The sequence below is a fragment of the Chionomys nivalis genome, chromosome 11, assembly GCF_950005125.1.
Source record: "Chionomys nivalis chromosome 11, mChiNiv1.1, whole genome shotgun sequence".
In the NCBI taxonomy this organism is placed as follows: Eukaryota; Metazoa; Chordata; class Mammalia; order Rodentia; family Cricetidae; genus Chionomys; species Chionomys nivalis.
Window position 1 is genome coordinate 6103965 of NC_080096.1, and position 19933 is coordinate 6123897.

A 19933-nucleotide genomic window follows, 5' to 3' on the forward strand; every position below is an offset into this window, starting at 1 on the left:
GACAACACACACACTAGGCAACCACTCTGCCAACTGAACCACATCCCCAGCTCCGACTACTTCTGTTTTTTTTTTTTTTTTTTTTTTTTTTTTTTTTTGGTTTTTCGAGACAGGGTTTCTCTGTGGTTTTGGAGCCTGTCCTGGAACTAGCTCTTGTAGACCAGGCTGGTCTCGAAGTCACAGAGATCCGCCTGCCTCTGCCTCCTGAGTGCTGGGATTAAAGGTGTGCGCCACCACCGCCCGGCCCTACTTCTGTTTTTATCAGAATGCAAAACTAGGGGCTAGGAGTGTAGCAGCAGAGGCAGGAGGATCTCCGTGAGTTCAAGGCCAGTCTGTTTTACACAGCAAGTTTGAGGCCAGGCAGCTGGGGGTAAGCTGGGGAGATGGCTCAGTGGTTAAGAACACTGACTGCTCTTCCATTGGACTGGACCCTACAGGGGTGTTCACAACTGTTACTCTAGTCCTAAGGGGATTGCATGCAAGCATTGTGTGGATAAACATGCAAACAAAACTCTGATATGATCATGATGATGATGATGATAATAAAAATAAAGCAAAGCACCCAGAAGTCTCTCAAGCAGATTTCCACGAGTCTGGTTGGCTGAAAATGAGGCTAAGGCTGACGTCAGACGGGAAAGGCGCCAGGAGGGGACCGGGAAGTCAGGCAGCTCCAGCAGTTGTGACCCCTGTTGCGTCTGAGTAAATGAATCTGAAGAGACTGAGCAGCAAAAACATTACATTTATATAAAAGGACCAAAAATTCCTAACAAGCAACCAGGTTAGAGCTAGGAGTACTGGTCTCTCATTCACTGGTTCCTGGCTTGTTTTGAATTCTTATCTAAGCTCTCTTCTAAAGGACTTTTGTCCTTTGTTAGATTTAGACATCAAAAATACACTGGTTTCATCAAACAGGATGGCAAACCTCTCTAGACAAGGCCATGTTGGTAAACATGTGGGCTTCCAGGCTGCCTCTCAGCTGTGACTGCACAGAGGCAGTGCTGCAGAGGAGAGCAGCCACAGACAGTACGTAAAGGACAGACAGGCTGCCCAAGTGTGGCTCCCATGCTGCGGTTTACCCAACCCTGTCTAGCCTATGGTTTTTTTGTCTTTTTTTTTTTTTTAATCTTTGGGAAAACTTGACTCCAGTACATCCTGGGTTTGCCTTCCATTCATGAGAATATTTCTGTTTTGATCTAATTTTTTAATATTAAAAATGTTAGTCTTGTGTGTGTGTGTGTGTGTGTGAGAGAGAGAAAGAGAGAGAGAGAGAGAGAGAGAGAGACAGAGAGAGAGAGAGAGAGAGAGTGAACATATGTCACGGAGCACGTGGAGAGATCAGAGGGCAACATGTGAGAGTTGGTTCTTTTCCTGTTCCGTTTGGGTTCTGGGGATTAAACTCATGGCAAGTGTCTTTACTCACTGATCCATCTTGCCTAAAAAAGCAAGCCAGTAAGCCCTCTTCTTCTGCTGAGTTCTGCCTCCAGCTTGCTTCTGGGAGTTCCAACCTGGCTTTCCTTCAGAATGGACTGGGAGCTGGAAGCTAAATTAACCCTTTCTTCTCCAAGTTGCTTTTGGTCCTGTTGTCTATTCCAGCAGTAGAGTGGGCCAGACAAGTGCTGGGAGAAAGACCTGTTGGGCCCTGGAGCCCCCTGCTTGGTGCCTCCTCCATCTCCCAGGCCTCCCAGGCTGTTCTAGTCCACTCAGCTGGCTAGCCTAGAGGTCATGGACAGCTCAGGAAAGTCCCAGCGATTGTGCACTCGGCGTCTCATTCCTTATTGTGCTGTCTGTGGTTCATTCTGCCCCTCCATGGTCCCTCCGTGCCTGTGTGCCTCAAGACAAGGCAATCTGAAGTTTGAATCCCATTTCCAGAAAACCCTTCTTTTATGTGTGTGTGCGTGTGTATACGTGTATATTCATGTATGTAGGTAGGTACACGTGGAGGCTAGAGGTCAGTCTTGGGTGTCATTTCTCAAGAGCTGTCCATCTTTGGTTTTGTGTGTGTGTGTGTATTTTGGTTTTTCCAGACAGGGCTTCTTTGTGTAGCTCTGACTGTTCTGTAGACCAGGCTATCCTGGAGCTCACAGAGATCCATCTGCTTCTGCCTCCCAAGTGCTGGGATTAAAGGTGGGCACCACTAATGCCCAGCTGCCCGTCTTGGTGTTTGAGACAAAGTCTCTCATGTCACCTGAGTTTTGCCAAGTAGGCTAGGCTGGTTGTTCAGGGAGCCTCGGATCTGCCTGCCTCTGCCCTATGTGGAGATTACAGGCCCAGAGCACAAATTCCCAGCTTTTTACGTGGGTTCTGGCAATCCAGCTCAGGTCCTTGTGCTTGCACAGCAAGCCCTGCACAAATGAGCTACCCCTCACTCCCCACCCACCACCTTGTAACTTAATTGGACGGTGGTTCCTTCCATCATTGTGGCCGGCTAAGGACTTGTCTGATTGCCCTGGGAACTGTGGTCACTTTCTGCTGTTGCGTTAACTTTCCCCAGGGAGCTTTTTAAAGAAACCTCTGTTCACCCAGACGGGCAACAGCGACAGACCAAAGTGCAATTTCACCTAAGTTCTATCAGGTGAAACCAGTGGGTTTATTATGTTTACTTACAGGAACATGGGTGACCCCAAAATAGCTACATCATTGCGAAGTCCCACTCCATGGTGGAAGCCGCACCACGGAATTATCTATTCAGTTAAACTTCCCCTTTCTATACTGTCTAGCCTCTCCCAATATCACTTTGTTGGGAGTGGGGTTCAGGGAGTAAGAGCAAGAACTGAAACCCCAGGTTAGGGTCTTTCGACCCTCTCCTCCTACTTCTAATTGTGTCAGTGACTCCATCATCATTACCATAAACCTAGGTATGTTTTTTTTCCCTGTTCTAGTTGCCATGGCTACCAGGTCACAGCATCTTCTATTCCAAGATGGCATCAGGTTAAAGCCAGAGGGAAAACCACTACATAGCATCTTCTAAGACAAGACTTGAAAATATGAGTGAGTTGGGATTATTGGGGTTATCAGGAAGGTGAGGATTGTAACCCTTAGCAACCGTTATCAGATGGAGGCAGGGGATTAAGGGGAGGACCAAGAGTAGGGGTGACAGAGGCCAGAGATCTGAGTGACCTAAGGCTGAGAGCACAAACCCGCCAGAGGCTAAAGAGGGTATTTTCTACTTGACGCCTCTAAGAAGTCCAGCTAACACCGAGATTTGACTTCCTGGTCTGTTAGAGAATGCGTCTGTGTTCCTATTTCTCTTGTGGAGTACACATATGTATGCTCATGTGGTTCCAAGAAGCCAACAGAAGCGAGGTATGAGAGAAAGGTTAGTGGTTGTCGTAGACTTGAAATGGATCGTTTGATCAGCAAAGGGTAGGCCAGAGAGACACAAACTTATCCTGCAGAGCTAAACTGAGGGAGAGATCCACTAAATGAATCCAGCAGGACCCAGGCTTCATGGCAAGCAACTGCTCCAACTAGCGGGAGGCCAGGGAGCAGCCAGCGCAGTGGCTGGGACTGTGCTAGGTTTGTACCCATAAGGGTGTGGGTCGGGCAAAGCTCCTCATATTTGGGTCCTGTGTTACATATGCCTAAGTTAATAGTAGAGAAGACCTTTTGGGATGGGAGATCTTTTGGATGTGTGTTCCCGATACCCACAGGGAAGGATTGTGGACTAATGTGCGTGTACGTGGGTGTGGGTATGTTGTGTGTGTATGTGTGTCTGTGGTCTAGACTTACACACACATTTGGAAGCCAGAGGAGAGTGTCAGGCATCCAGCTCTCTCAGTCTTGCCTTATCCCCTTGAGACAGGGACCTTCACTGAACTTGGAGCTGAGCTGGCAGTCAGTAAACCCCAGTGAGCCCCTGTGTCTGCCTCTTGTTCTGGGGGTACGTATGACCCTGCACAGCTGTTTATAAAATGGGCACTGGGGATTCACACTCATGTTTCCATATTTGTTCAGTAGGTGCTCTGATCCCGAAGCCTCCTCCACAGCCCTCTTCTTTGTTTGGTTTTCTTGAGACAGGGTTCCACTGTTGTAGCCCAGACTGGCCTTGAACTCACTACAGTGACCAGGCTGGCCTCGAACTTGCAAATATCCTCCTACCTGACTCTTAAGTGCTAGGATTAAAGGCGTGTGCCACCATGCCTGGCTCTGTTTTGTTTATAAGGAGAGTCCCTTGTCTTCCAGCCTGGCCTCTAAATCACTATATAGCGAGGATGACCTTAAACTCTTGGTTCCCCTGCCCCCATCTCCTGATTGCTGGATTCCAGATGCGTGCCACCATGCTCAGGAAGAACTGATCAGATGGAGGCTATGCCTGCTTATAGAAACCCTATGACAAGCTGGGCAGTGGTGGCGCACGCCTTTAATCTCAGCACTAGGGAAGCAGAGGCAGGCAGATCTTTGTGAGTTCGAGGCCAGCCTGGTCTACAAGAGCTAAGAGCTAGTTCCAGGACAGGCTCCAAAAAAAAAAAAAAAGAAAAGAAAGAAAGAAACCCTATGACAGGTGCTGAGTTCTAGAACACATGAGACCAGTGGTCTCTGAAACTGAGCAAGTTCATCAGCACAGGTGGATCTCTGAGTTCAAGGCCAGCCTGGTCTACAGACCAGTTCAAGGACACAGACAGAGATACACGGTGTGACCCTGCTTCCAAACAAATGGAAGGGTGGAAGGTAGGAAAGTATGCCAGGCCTGGGGATGTAGCTCAGTTGGTAGAGTTCTTACCCAGCATGCCTTAGGTTTGATCCCCCGCACTCCATAAATTATCATGGAGGCACAGACACGCTTAGAATTAGCACTTGGGAATAGAGAGAAGAAGATCAGAAGTTCAAGCTTATCCTTGGCTACACAGTGAGTTTAAGGCCAGTCTTGGGTGCATGAAGCCCTACCTTAAACAGAAGAAAGTTACTCGTTTTTCCCCTAGGTATCCAGCTAGAACCTTGTGCCCTAGGTAAGTTCCCTGCTGAACCTCCAGCTCAGTAAAGCTTAGAGATGTTCTCAAAGAGGGTTAAGAAAGCAGGCTTCACCAGGCGTGGTAGCCTGCACCTTTAATTCCAGCGCTCAGGAGGCAGAGGTGGGTGGACTTCTGAGTTCGTGGCCAACCTGGTCTACTATAGCAAGTTTGAGGACAGCTCAGGCTACATCGTGAGTTCCAGAAGAGCCAGATGCAGGTAAAGACTCTGTCTCGGATGAAAACAGCAAAGCAAGCAAGAGGCTTCAGTAGGGAGAGAGCAAACATCTTGCTCTGGGACCAAATGACGCAGAGAACCTAAAAGCTGTGCAGAAGGGCTCAGCCTTTAGGATCCCTGAGTGCTCACAGTCCTGTATGAACCTGTGTGTTGGCTCCTGGGCTCTCTTCCAGCTCACCTGTGCTCACCTCCCTGATGCATGTGTGGACAGATGTGGGTTGAGCACGTGGCCCTTCCGCCTGTTTACCTGGGCTGCTGTCACTTCCGCATCACCTGGGGTGACTATGCCTCCCTCTCTTCTCCTTCTTCCCCTCTTGGGGCCTTTCCATGGAACAGATAGTCATAAATGCAGAAAACACAAAGACTCCTTTCTCACTCTTAACTTTCCATTGTGATGAAAATGATCCCCCTGTCATCTCATCTCAAACTGTCAATCAAACGATGAGCTGTGGAAAACAAGAATTCAGAATACAAATAAGCTTCAGCGAGCTGGGGGTATGGTGGTATGAGGATAGAAGGAATTTATATTCACACACACACACACTCACCCGTTCACACACACACATACACACACACATGTATGTACGTCCCACAAACACAAGATATTTCCTGTTCAAAGTCGATGGATGGAAAATTTTAGGATCAAAGAAGACAGTGAGTAATAAATTAGGCAACAAAATTGACATTTTCTTATTCTGTGCTAAGTAATGGGGAGTAATGACACCCGAAAGAGGGAGGGGACCCCATCTCTAGTGATGTGCCCTTGTTAGCAGGTGGCTCCTGGATTTCAGGAGCTGGTCAGTTCTACTCCCTTTATTAATTTAATTGCTATCTTTAACACAGGCCAGCATCGAGCAGCTGTGCATGGGAGTGGGCACAGAAGCACAAAGGCTGTCTGTCCCAAAATGCTAATCTCAGGGTTGCCAAACCTTAGGCGAGATGAGGTGAGGCTGGGAGCTACTGGGAGTGGTGAACACGATCTGTTTTGCCACTTCCTGGAGTCCTCCTGCCTCAGAAACATTCTGGTCTCTCCTCCACCTCTTTCCCTCCCTGGGCACTCTTGCCCTTCCAAGGCCCAGCCTGCTGATTTCCCTCCACTCCAGCATCTCCCCAGATCCACTGCCCCCGACCCTCAGCTACACACTGCTTTCCCATGCAAATTTTCAAGGCAAATTCGCACGCCTTTAATCCCAGCACTCTGCAGTCAGAGGCAGGTGGGTCTGAGTTCAGGGCCAGCCTGAGATGAGTAAGACCCTGGCTGGGTTTTGTGTTTTCCAGTCTGGAGTTGGTGAGAATCTGCATTCCCCCCTCCTTTTTTTAGAAACAGTGTCTCATGTCGTTCAGGTTGACCTCAAACTCAGTACACACAGGATGGTTTGAACTTATGAATATAGTCGTATGATACTACACCAGGGTTATGCGATGGTGAGGACTGAACCAGGAACTTGTGCATGCCGGGGAAGAACTACCAACTGAGCTGTATTCCCAGGTTTCGATAGCATGCTCATCTCTTTTTCTTCTGGTTTCTATTTATTTATTTATGTGTGTGTGTGCATGTGCCAGTGCCAAGGCCCACAGAGGCTGGAAGAGTAGCAGATCCCCTGGATCTGGAGTTACAAGTGGTTGTGAGCTGCCTGATGTGGCTATTGGGAACTGAACTTGGGTCCTCTGCAAGGGTAGCATTCCATCTGAACAGCTGAGCCATCTCTCTAGCCAGCACCCCCACCCTCCTTGCGACAGGGTTTCATTCTGTAGCCCAGGCTGGCTTCATCCCCCTGGCAGTCATCTTGCCTGAAACTCACAGCACTCTTCCTGCCTCAGTTTCCCAATTGTGGTGATCTCTGCTAAACTCTTCAGCGGATCTGGAGGCTCATGGGGTCAACAAGGACATGGGGTCAATAACAAGGTGGCCCTTTATGCTGGGCCAGGGGCTCAGCAAAGCAGGCAAGACTGACTTAGCTGAGATGGCAGTGTGCTTTGAACCTGGAGAAACTCGATGAGCTGAACAGCAAGTGCTTTGCACCCTCTGGTCCCTCAATCACTAGTGGGGTGACAATGGCAAGTCACCTCCTTGTCATAAAATGAGAAATTCAAAAATAATGCCAGTTGCTATGTATCAGGCCCCACTTTGAGCACTGCACACAAACTTATTGCTGAATTCCTGGATGTGTGTGTGAGGGGGCAATACTGTAGAGAGCTCCTATTGAAGATGGGGAAACTGAGGCACAGACGGGTAACCGCTTCCTTGAGATTCTTTGAGGTCTTGAGCTTTATGGGTCTAGTATTTTAGGGGGGGTCTTCACAGCAAGGGATGCAGGGAGGTCTTTGCAGTGTGCAACCCCACTGCTTCTCATACAGCTGCTGTGACCTCATGCTACCATTTTGACATCTTTCAGACTGGGGACGAGCGGGCAGGGAGATAAAGGAAACTGGCGAGGCGGTTTGCCATTTGCCAGAGCAGATCAGTTCTTCACAAGTGGCCAGCATGACAGATGCCCTCTGGGAGCCCCACCTGCCCTATGTCTTTGCCTCTCTGAAAGGCATGGGAAACGCTGGCTTCTCAGCGGGTGTACATGCTCGTTTCTCCGGCACTAGCCACGTGGACGTACAACTCATTGGTTCGGCTTGGGTGTGCCCAGTGTACGGCACTGGCAGGACAAATCCCAGGAGAAACGTGAGAACTGATCCAGACCTCTTCCACCCCCTCCTCCCCAATGGCCCCAAGGTCCCCGGCTGATGGCTGATTTAGGTTGAGGATAACGCTATCCCTGCCTCCAGCTGCTCTTTCCATTTCTTGCCCAAAGCTATCTAGGGTACCAGACTATCTTCCCAGTTGCCTAGCTGGCCGTGTGTGTGTGTGTGTGTGTGTGTGTGTGTGTGTGTGTGTGTGTAGGCAAGCCTAAATCATTAGGGATGTTCTGTCTACTCTGGAAGAGGCAGGTAATACCAACTGGAATCTGGCAAGGTTTTCAGACACTGATGATTCCCCCCAACAGCCAGGAGAAAGGGCAGAGGAAATGCCACCCTGCAGGAAGCCCCTGTTTCCGGGTGCGCTGTGCCTCGGGCTCTTCATATCCCTCCAGATCACTCATCACTCAAGGCCCACAATGGCTGCACTGTGTGGCCCCTGGACTGAGCTTCCAAAGATGTTGAACAACCAGACATGGGTTAATTGGCTATGGTAATGTCCTGGGAGGAGGTGAGACACGTGCACAAGGCACCAAGTCAGAAGGGCCATTGTGGGGAGGGTGTTATTGTTCAGTGGGTGCAGTAAGGGCGGATCAGCCAGCTGGACCCGGTAAATTGTTATTTACAGTTTCTGGGCTCTTAAAAGAAGTGCTGCCCAGAGTTTTGCTGCTTTCAGGCCTTCAGCATCTACCATGAGGGTTCTGGTGACTGTGGTGTCCCTATTCCTCCTGGGCATCCAGGCCGAGATTCACTGGACCTACTCAGGTAAGCAGCCACCTGGTACTTCTAGACAGGGTGACAAGCCAGCCCTCCGGTGCTGGGTGTAGGTCCTCTGGTGGGGTCCACCTGCTCTTTGGGTTCACATGTGTTTTGCTATCTCTGAATGAACAAATAGACTTTCAACCCTGATGAAGGAGAAGAAGAGACAGCACTCCCCTGCCTCAGCCCAGCTTCACCTGGCGGCTTTAAAATCTGTTCCACTCAGTATTGGCTGCTCCAAGAACCCACGTCTTCTTATAAAGCTGTTGTTATCCAAATGTGTGACAAATGAGACTTCTAGAAAGGACACCTATGGCCTCATAGAAAAGACTACTAGACCACAGATAGCATTCTCCTCAGACATGTGCATACTTCCAGTCCCCCCAGGATCCAATGGAGGATGCCTTGCCTTCTGCAGAACCTTACCTTGAGATGTCCAGTCAGACTGCACAAAGGGAACTTGAGAATCTTCCCACTTGTATCCCCAAAGAACCAGGTTGGGAGTTGGGGTATCTGGGGGAGACTGGAGACCGCTGGATGGTGTAGGAGGCCAGAGTTGCACAGGACAAAGTCTGCCCTGCATCGCTTGATCATTCAGAGGGAATTCTAAGTCCTAAATCAAGGTGACAGATTCAGGGACATAGTAGAGGCTCAGATAATCCAATTCATAGGGCAGCCCCACTAATAATCCTGTTCTAAAAGGAGCCCATGCCCGTGTCATCAAGCAGTCTTACTGGCGGTGGTGCAGAGGTGACAGAAGACAGAGGGTTCTGGTGGCAAATTCTTGTCTTCCTTATGGTAGCAGAGACTCTCAGACTGGCCCTGGCGTCCAGAGGCCTGGAGGATGCAGGGTGACTTTTGTAAGTGCCCAGGAGGACAATGTGTAAGCTGCCCCACGTTTTCCCTCCCCTAGCACTAGGACTGGAGCTTTGCGTGTGCTGGGCAGGCTTTGCTGTTGAGCTGTGCCCCTGGCTTCTTCCCGGCGTCCATGAGACCCAGACCCAAAGCACTTGGGTCACAGAAGGGTGTGCCTCAGGCCTCTTTCCTTGATCTTGGTATTTCACCTCTAAGAAAGAATCGTTTAAAAATTGGTTTGAATTATTGAATGGGACGAGAAGAGAATGAACTTTTCTGTGGATTGCAAATCATGAAGCCCCGATTGGAGCTCAGTTCCTACCTAGAACAAATCATGCACTCACGGAGAGCTACCCTTGCAGGTCCTCGACTGCAGATGGCTGTTTTTTTTTTTTTTGTTGGTTTTTTTTTTTTTTTTTTTTTTGAGACAGGGTTTCTCTGTAGCTTTGGAGCCTGTCCTGGAACTCCCTTTGTAGACCAGGCTGGCCTCGAACTCACAGAGATCCGCCTGCCTCTGCCTCCCAAGTGCTGGGATTAAAGACGTGCGCCACCACCGCCCGGCTAGCAAATGCTTTTAATCCCAGTACTCAGGATGCAGAGGCAGGTGGATCTGAGTTTCAGGCCAGCCTGGCTAACAGTGAGTTCAAAGACAGCCTGGGCTACATAGAGAGATCCTGTCTTATAAACCAAAACCAAACCCCTCAGTGATGTGGGGCCTCTGTCATCTGTAGTGACTGGTCGACATTCCTCTGAGCCCAGGATTATTAACCATCTCCAAAAAGATAAACTTTGCAGCCTCCCTCCCTCCCTCCGTTCTTCCCTCCCTCCCTCCTCTTCTCTTTCTCTGTCTCCTCTCTCCCTTCTTCCCTCCCTTCCTCCCTCCCTTCTCTTCTCTCTCTTTCTGTCTCTCTCCTCCCTCTATTCCTTCTTCCCTCCCTTCCTCCTCCCCAAACTTCTTCCTTCTTTTCTCTCTTCTCTTCTTTTTTAAAGAGAGTATCTATCTCATTACATTGCCCAGGCTGGCCTTGAACCTCTGGGCTCATTTATACCTGGTATAACAGGACTGTAATCCCAAAATCCCAAAGACTGAGACAGGAAGATTGCCACAAGTTCAAGACCAGTCAGGACTACATTGTAAGATGTCTCATAAAACAAGCTAACACCTGGATTCAAAAGAGTTTCCTGCCTCTAAAAAAAATAAAAAAACCTCTCACTTCAGCCCCCCTGAGAAGCTGGAACCTCAAAGTTTATTGGTTTGTGTTGCTTTCTAAGACAGTATTGTAGTGCGTGTTCGCTCTTTCCATGACCTTGGGTTATCGGGCCCGAGTGGCCTCTAAAAAGGAAGGAGGGCAGGAAATGCATTCTCTTGGATGGCAAAGACTGGATCAGGTGACGTGAAACAGCGTGTGATTGGACCCCAACTTTCCAAGGACCGGGCAACTGGATTTATCACATCCTGTCTTTGTGAATGTATTTTCCCCTTTTATGTCTTTTTTCCTTTTTTTTAAAAAAAAAATGTATTTATTATGTATACAGTGTTCTGTCTGCATATATGCCTGCAGGCCAGAAGAGGGCAGCAGATCTCATTACAGATGGCTGTGAGCCACCATGTGGTTGCTGGGAATTGAACTCAGGACCTCTGGAAGAACAGCCAGTGCTCTTAACCGCTAAGCCATCTTTCCAGTACCCCCTTTTATATCTTAACAAATCCTTGATACCCCTTAAACAGACACACATGGATTTCTCACTAAAAGTGGCTCCCAGTGTGGGGTATGAACCCATGACCCTGGGATTAAGAATCCCATGCGCTGGGGGTGGGAGAAGTAGGGAAGGCAGAAGGGGAAGAAGAGGGGAGAAGGAGAGAGGGGAGGAGAACTTGAGGGAATGGGATGAAGGAAGGACAGAGATGAGAGCAAGGAAAAAGATATTTTGATTGAGGGAGCCATTTTGGGACTAGCAAGAAACCTGGCAGTAGAGAAATTCCCAGGAATCCACAAGGATGACCCCAGCTAAGACCCTGAGAAATAGACATGAGGGTGCCCGAACTGGTCTTGCCCCGTGGTCAGACTGATGATGATCTTAAACACCACCATAGAACCTTTATCCAGCAACTGATGGAAACAGAGGCAGAGACCTGCAGCAGAGCACTGGGCTGAGCTCCCAAAGTCCAGTTGAAGAGTGGGAGGGGTGAGAATATGAGCAAAGAGGTCAAGACCGTGATGGGTTCACCCACTGAAACAGTCTACCTGAGCTAATGGGAGCTCACCAACACCAGCCGGACAGGGAAGGAAACAGCATAGATCCAAACTAGTCCCTCTGAATGTGGGGGGCAGTGGCACCAAGATTTATCCCTACTGCTTGTATTGGCTCTTTTCGAACCTATTCTCTTTGGATGGACACCTTGCTCAGCCTAGGTATAGGAGGGGAGGGCCTTGGACCTTCCCCAAAGCAATGTGCCTTATCATCTCTGAGGAGTGGATGGGGGGTGGGATGGGAGGATAGGTGGAAGGGATGGGAGGAGGGAAGGGAGTGGGAACTGGGATTAGTATGGAAAATAAAAAGATAGTTTGTTTTCTTTTTAAAATAATAATAATAAATAATTAAAAAAAGAATCCTGTGCTCTACCAACTGAGCTAGCTGGGCCCTCCCTCCTTCCTTTTAAGAGGTTTTAAGAGGTCACGTAGGTAGGTGAGAAGCACTGCCTACACACGCCAGGGAGCCCAAGGTCATGGGTGGAGCAAACACCTGCTACACGGGGCTGAATGTTGCACAGGTTGGCCTTAAACTTGGTTTGTAGCTAAGGATGGTCTGGTGCTTTTGTTCCTCCTGCCTCTTCCTCCCCAGTGCTGGGATTCCAGGCCTGTACCACCCTTTAACAGGATGCTTCTCAGATGCCCTGTATCCATGTGGTCACCTAGGTGGTCTTGTCTTGGCCTTCCTGTCGGCCCAAAGAAGAAGTTGGAACAAGAAAACAGCTGCTGTCTGTGGAAGGTTCCAGCACAAGGGAAGCCAGGGCCTCAAGCACCAGCCTTGGAAGGAAATCTATATTCTCTGAAAATGAGGTTGGGGGTTATTGGTAGGCCTAGGCTCCCTTCAGGGCATTCATCAGCCATGAATACTGGAAAGAAGAGGGCCAGCTATCTACTCTGCAGAGGAGACCCCTGGACGAATCATGAGCTCCAGTTCTTGTGCCAGTAGACACAAGGAAAGAGTCGGAAGTCGGCACCATCGCCACACCCCAAGCCAAGTCCTTGGCTTAGTTTAGAGCTCTTCCGGCTGGCCCTCTGGAAGCTCTGCTTCTGTTTCCAGAAGGCTGGCCTGCGGGTCCTCCACCTCGAAGACCCTGGCCTGCCAGGAAGTCAGCTGGGTAGCTCTGAACTGGGCTCCACTCTCTCCTGTTGCAGGGGGCAACCTGGAAGAGAGCGACTGGCCGAGGGCGTACCCTGACTGCGGTGGGCAGAGGCAGTCGCCCATCAATCTTCAGAGTAAGAAGGTGAAGTTCAACCGGTTCTTGAAGCCGCTGACCCTGAGTGGCTACGGGGAGGATGGGTTGGAGTTCTCCATGACTAACAACGGCCACACAGGTAAGGGGGCGCAGTGGGCCTTCGTGGAAAGCTGGTAGTTTGTGCGCATGCTGGGAGCAGCGTGTATGGAGACCCAGAGCACATCTAGCAGAAACCCCGGGGACTCTCCCAGAGAAGGGCATCAACTGTCCCTAAATTCACCCCTTTGTGGGCTCCTCAGAGACACCTGTTTTGAAACCTGAAAACCTGTGTTCAAGTCCCTGGGACCTACACTGTTAAAGGAAAGAGTCGACTCTCAAAAGCCGGTTGATTTCCACACAGGCTCCAAGGAGGGCATTCCCCCACGCCCACCCCCAAATAAATTTATAATAGTAATAGCAATAACAACAATGATAAAAACCCTGCCAGGTGTGGGGGCACACACTTTTAATTCCAACATTTGAAAGGCAGAGGCAGGTGGATCTCCAAACAATACACCGAAAGACCCTTACCTGAGCCTGTTCAGATGCACCGGCAGGGCCTTCAGACAGAGGGTGACTGCGGTTTACCCGGCAGGGAGTTCTGACAGAGGTGGCTCTGTTTACCTTCCCTACTGTTTTTATGCAGCTGTGCCCCGATTTCTATAGTTTCTGTATGGAATCTGATTAGCTACCTGAGAGATAACTCAGTTTCTCAAAGGTTCAAAAACAATTCCCCTCAGTTTCTCCTGAGGGAGGGAGGGAGGGAGGGAGGGAGGGAGGGAGATAGAGAGAGAGAGAGAGAGAGAGAGAGAGAGAGAGAATGTGCATATCAGACGGGAAAGCTGGATCTTGGGAGCCCTCTCAGGACAGATGTGACACCCACATAGTGTGTCCTTCTGATTCTCCACTAGATTTGTCTTTGAACCTCATAGCAACCTCAGGAGGGGGGCATTGTATGGGGTGTATTAATATGTGTGTGTGTGTGTGTGTGTGTGCGCACGCATGCGTGTGTGTGGGTACACAGGTCCATATGTGCACATGTAGATAAAATCCAGAGATTAACATCCAGTATCTTCTTCAATAGCTCTCTTAATTTTTAAATTTTTGTTACATCTATTTATTTATTTGTACGTGTGCAGCAGTGCCTTCTTCTATTATGATTATTACACCTATTTATTTATTTGTACGTGTGCAGCAGTGCCTCCTCCTATTATGATGGCCATAGAGCTCAGACTCGGGCATCAGGCTTGGCCCCAAGTGCCTTGACCACTGAGCTATCCTGTCAGCCCCTCCATCTTAGTTTTTGAGACAGCCACTCACTGACTTGGCTCGACGGGCTGCTAGGTTGGCCTGTCACCTTCCCTAGGGCTGGGATTACACGTGTGAAGCTCTGTATCTGGCTTTTTATGAAAGTGCTGGGGTTCCAAACTCGGGTCCTCTTGCTGTGTGGTAAGCACTTCAGCCACTGAGCTGGCTCCTTAGCCTGTCTTTGATTTTTGAGCTCAGCTAACCATGGTTGGTCCCAGACCCCGCACCTCGAGCTCTTGACTGTCCTGTCTCTACTTCCCAAGTGCTGGGATTGGACGCCTGCACCCCACCCCCACGCTTGACTAAGGGAGGCCATTTACAGGCAGGAAACCTGAGGTCTCAGGAGGCCACGGGTTCACTCAAGATCACAGTCACCAGTGGCCCAGTGACACAGACCCAGATGTTTGGTTCTCGGCCCTATTGCACCTGGATCCTGGGTGAATCAGTTTACTGTCTATGCACAGGTGCGTGTTGCCTCATTGAGACAACAAAACCAAATTCCAGTTATGGGTCGGGTGAGTGGTAAGAGGAGAACAGAGCCATGCCTGTGAATGGCCCCAGGTACTGCGGCTGGGACTACTAAGATCCCCAGACTATTAGCTTTTGAGGCATTGGAGGGCTCTGTGCATGCTTTGGGCTAAATTCATCATCTATTTTTAAAGAGTTATTTCATTGTTTTCAGCTATATGTGTATGTGCGTGTGTCTGTATGTGGGTCTGGGCACACGAGTGCAGGTGCCCTCGGATGCCAGGGGCCTCAGCTCCTTCCCTGAGCTACAGGCATTTGTGAGCCACCTGACAGGGGTGCTGGGAATTGAATGTGTGTCCTCCACAAGAGCAGCCTTGTTAATTGCTTAAGTCTTGTTAAGTCCGCGTTAATTGCTGAGTCAGCTCTCAGGCATCCAGTCTGTTTCTGTAACAGATGGGGAAGGAGTCTCCATGTTGTGCATGTTGATTTAAAATTATGTGCAAGTGGTCCTTCTGTCTTGGCCTCCTGAGTCTTGGGACTACAGACACACCCAGCTTATATATCTTCAATGATAAAGTGTCTGCTAAGGTGTTTTGCTGATTTTCAAAATCAGCATGCTCATTTTCTTATTGCTGATTTTTTTTTTTTTATTTGAGACAGGATTTTTCTGTCCTGGAACTCTCTCTGTAGACCAAGCTGGCCTTGAACTTACAGAGGTCCACCTGCCTCTGCCTCCTAAGTGCTGGGATTAAAGGTGGGCACTGCCATGTCTGGTCTTATTGTTGAAATTTAAGAGCCTTTTGTTTTTTATAAAGATTTTTATGTGTATGAGTGTTTGCCTGTATGTGTTATGTGTACCATGTGTGTGCAGCGCCTGTGGAGGCCAGGAGAGGGCACTGTTCTCCTGGAACTGGAATTACAGATGGTTATGAGCTGCCATGTGGGTGCTGGGAATTGAAGCAGGATCTCTGGAAGGCAGCCAGTGCTCTTAACCTCTGAGTCATTGCTTCTGTAGACTTTTATCAGATGTTTATAAATCCTTTCTTACAGTTTATTGTCTATACTTTCCTTCTCTGACCAGTGTCTTTTGCAGAACAATAAAACAATTTGTTGTTGTTAATGTTTTCTAGGGTTAACAGTAGAACCTATGGCCTTCACATGCAAGGCAGAACTGGGGCAGGGCCGCTATATTGTCAACATCTCTTTCTTCTTCTTTTTTTCTTTCTTTCTTTTCTTTCTTTCTTTCTTTCTTTCTTTTTTTTTTTTTAACCAGGACAGACTTTCTCTGTGTAGCCTTGTCTGTCCTGAGACAAGAGAGATTTGGGCATGGGCTTTTCATTAGCACAGCCACAAGCTCAGAAAGGTGTGGGGTGGGAGATGACCTGGGAGGCTGCTTACTGGGAAGTCTGAGCCTCCCTGCGCTATGTTCTCTCCTGCAGTGCAGATCACCCTGCCTTCCACCATGAGCCTGAAAGACTCTAATGGCACCGTGTATAAAGCAGAGCAGATGCACTTCCACTGGGGTGGGGACTTCGCAGAAATCAGCGGCTCTGAGCACACCGTCGATGGGATCAGGCGTGTGATAGAGGTATGTGACGACCCCAGCGGGGTTCCCTGTCCTTCAAGGTCCATAGTCACTTTTTATGTGTTTGTATGTTTGTGTTATACAGGTGTCATGTATGTACACATGCATGTGAGTGTGCATGCACATATATGTGCATGTGTGTGGAGGGGTTGACATTGTCTTCTTCTACGACACATCTATCTATCTATCTATCTATCTATCTATCTATCTATCTTCTATCATCTATCTATCTATCTATCTATCTATCTATCTACTATCATCATCTATCTATCTATTTATCTATCATCTATCTATCTATCTATCTATCTATCTATCTATCTATCTATCTATCTACTATCATCTATCTATCTATCTATCTATCATCTATCATCTAATCTATCTATCTATCTATCTATCTATCTATCTATCTACTATCATCTATCTATCTATCTATCTATCTATCATCTAATCTATCATCTATCTATCTATCTATCTACCTATCATCTATCTATCTATCTATCTATCTATCTATCTATCTATCTAGGCTCTTGCACTGAGTCTGGATTCCAGGTATTAACTAGACTGACTGGCATTGAACCCTGGGGAATCCTATTACTACTGGCCTCAGCGCTGAGATTACAGCTGTGCCCAGTTCCTCTTTGTTTGCTCACACAACAACGGCTTTACAACTGAGTCATCTCTCTTAAATAATAATAAAGAGGGCCTCAGATCTCATCACAGATGGTTGTGAGCTGCCATGTGGTTGCTGGGAATTGAACTCAGAACCTCTGGAAGAGCAGCCAGTGATCTTAGCCTCTGAGCCATCTCCCTTTCTTACTGAACTAGCCAATACGACTGCGCAGTGGTGGTGGTGATGGTTCAGTCACCCTGTGGTTTATTTGCAGTTCGTTGAGAACTTACTGGGCACTGCTCTGTGAGGGAACATAGACGGATTCTCTCTTCAGAAACTCGCAGCATGGCAGGACTGTCTCGCCTGCATGGTGCCCGGCCTTCCTCTGCTTCCGCTGGATTTGTGTGTTAGAATTTTAGAACCTCTTTGGCCTGCATCCCTCCTTGCCCTGACTTCAGGCTCACAGTGGCTTCCCGAGGGAGGGGAGTTCATTGCTCACTTACTCCTCAAGCCCCCTAGAGGCCCGAGGAGGGCAGAGTGGCTCCAGCCTCTACCAGCAGGAAGGTTGGGTCAAGGCAAACAGAACAGCGACCTTCCAGAACCCTGCTTCCCTCTTTCTATTCTCAGAGAAGTTTCTGGTCTTAGCAGTTGAGCTTGCAGCCTGCCCAGGCAAAGGGAGGTCGGCGCTGTTTGTGTGGAGTAGTCGATGCTGGACTGTTTTCCATCCTTTCCCTTCCCCCTGGGAACCCTTCATGGTCTGGAGTCCTCATACACTGCCCTTGACCTGCTTTCTCTCGCTCACAGATTCACTTTGTTCACTACAATTCCAAGTACGAGAACTTCGATGAGGCCAAGAGCCAGCCCGATGGTTTGGCTGTGCTGGCAGTTCTTGTGGAGGTAAGCGGAAACTATGTCATGGGTCCGCACCCGGGCTCCTAGGCCTGCGCGTCCAAAGGAGGGCATAGCAGCCCAAGGGTCTGAATGATACGTTTTCTCCATTATTTCTCTCAGTCCTGTCCTAAGATCTCCCAGGAAAGCTCCCTCAGTGGAGGGCTGACCTTTGCCAGTCCTTGCTTGCTCCTGTGTTTTGAACCTTGAGACCCTGGGTAATAAGAGGACTCAGAGAAACCCGGGAGCGCAGAAGGGTTGACTGGACACAGGCTGGACGATGAGCTGTGTGAAACTTCCAGTGCGGCCAAAGGCACCAGCGCTGTGCTTCTAAAACAGTCTGCGTGATGGACTTCGGGATAGGTCACTAGGAGCAGGCAGGAATCTGGGCTGCAGGGAAGGCTCAGTCTTTGAGAGCACCGGAAGACCCAGGCTCCAGTGGCAACACTCACGTGGCACTTTGCAACCACTTCCCGGAGATCGGATGTCTTCTTTTGGTCTCTGAGGGCACCAGGCACACACGTGGTACACAGACGCACATGCAGGCAAAATACCCATACATATAAAATGAAAATAAATAAATCTAAAAAAAATGTTTTAAAGTAGACAGGAATTGAATTCTCCAAAAGCTTAACATTAAACTGGATAAATTTACAAACAAAATGAAATACCCAATTGGTTCTACAGTTATCTCAAAAGATAAAAACAAAGCTGGTTGTGAAGGTGTAAGCCTGTAATCCCAAGAGAAAAAGTCAATCAGATCTAAATGATCTGTGGTGCATGACTAATCCCAGCCCTGGGGGAACAGAGGGATCGCCGCAAGTCTGCAGCCATCTGGTCTGGCTACACAACAAGACCTTACCTCAAAAAACAAAATCAAGCCAGGCAGTGCATGCCTCTAATCCCAGAACAGGGAAGGCAGAGGCAGATCTCTGTGTGTTCAAGACCACCTGGTCTACAATGTGAGTTCCAGGACAGCCAGAGCTAAACAATGAAACCCTGTCTTGAAAAACCAAAACAAACAAAAAAGCAAAAAGCAAACACCCAAAAAAACAAAAACTCACCAAAATCAAGCTGGGTGGTGGCCACACACACCTTTAATCCAACCACTCAGGAGGCAGAGGCAGGAGGATCTCCAAGTCGGAGGCCAGCCTGGTCTACAGAGTGAGTTCCAGGACAGTCAGGACTATACAGAGAAACCCTGTCAAAACAAAACTAACAAAATCAAACCCAAGCCAACCACATCAGCAGCAGAAAACAAACATATAATATGCCTTTTACACCAAAAGCAACTTTTACTTTCATCTTAAAACAAACAAAAAACTGAGCTGGAGAGATGGCTTAGTGGTTAAGAGTCTTTGCTGCTCATGTGGAGGATGGTAGTTCAGTTCCCAGCACCCACATGACAGCTCACAACCTCCTGTGACTCCAGTTCAGGTGGGTCTGGTGCCCTCTTCTGGGATCCAAGGGCACTGCATGCAGACGGTACACATACAGACACACAGGCAAACTGATACACATTAAAATAAGTCAGTGAAATCAACATTCACATCAAAGAGTGTCCTAGCAATAGGGTTACAGGAGCAGCTTTGCCTGGGACATCTTGTCTGACAGAAGCCCCAAGGTCAGAGCCCAGGTAGGTGGTAGCAAGAAGCAGTCATCTTGTCTCCCCGCCCAGCCTAGCTGAGTCACATGACCTCCCTGTTTTCTGCTCAGCCTTCCCAGCTAGGAAACCAAGCAGCTGGTGCGTGTGTGTCTGTGCGAGGTAGTTCTCCCTCATACTGAGTGTTCTGTGCTTTCTCCCAGATCAATGAATACGAGGAAAACACCTACTACAGTCCCCTCATTTCTGAGCTGCTCAACATCCAGTATACAGGTAAGGAACGCCCACGGCAGGGAGAGGATTGAGTGTGGGGTGGTAGGGAAGCCTCGGCCCTTTGGAGGGAGGTTTGGGTCTCTTTGTCTGAGGGACCTTGTTCCAGTCCTTTTCTGCTGTAGGTGTAGGGGGGAAACAGACCTCTGAGAAACCTGTGTATAAGTTCCTGTCCATTGCCATCTCTCCAGCCCTTAAATATGGAATTTTAAATTATTTATGTGTATGGGT

At 48.7% G+C, this 19933-nt stretch overlaps 1 protein-coding gene across 1 annotated transcript in view; it reads left to right on the forward strand.

Moving 5' to 3' along the window:
• The first annotated feature begins 8564 nt into the window (after positions 1-8564).
• The window catches only part of Ca6 (carbonic anhydrase 6), a 30898-nt gene continuing 19529 nt past the window's right edge, over positions 8565-19933 (forward strand). Inside the window, exons 1-5 of the mRNA XM_057784132.1 lie at positions 8565-8637; positions 12891-13070; positions 16186-16334; positions 17746-17838; positions 19636-19705. Coding sequence (XP_057640115.1) covers positions 8565-8637; positions 12891-13070; positions 16186-16334; positions 17746-17838; positions 19636-19705 — 565 coding nt within the window. The remainder of the gene's footprint in view (positions 8638-12890; positions 13071-16185; positions 16335-17745; positions 17839-19635; positions 19706-19933) is intronic.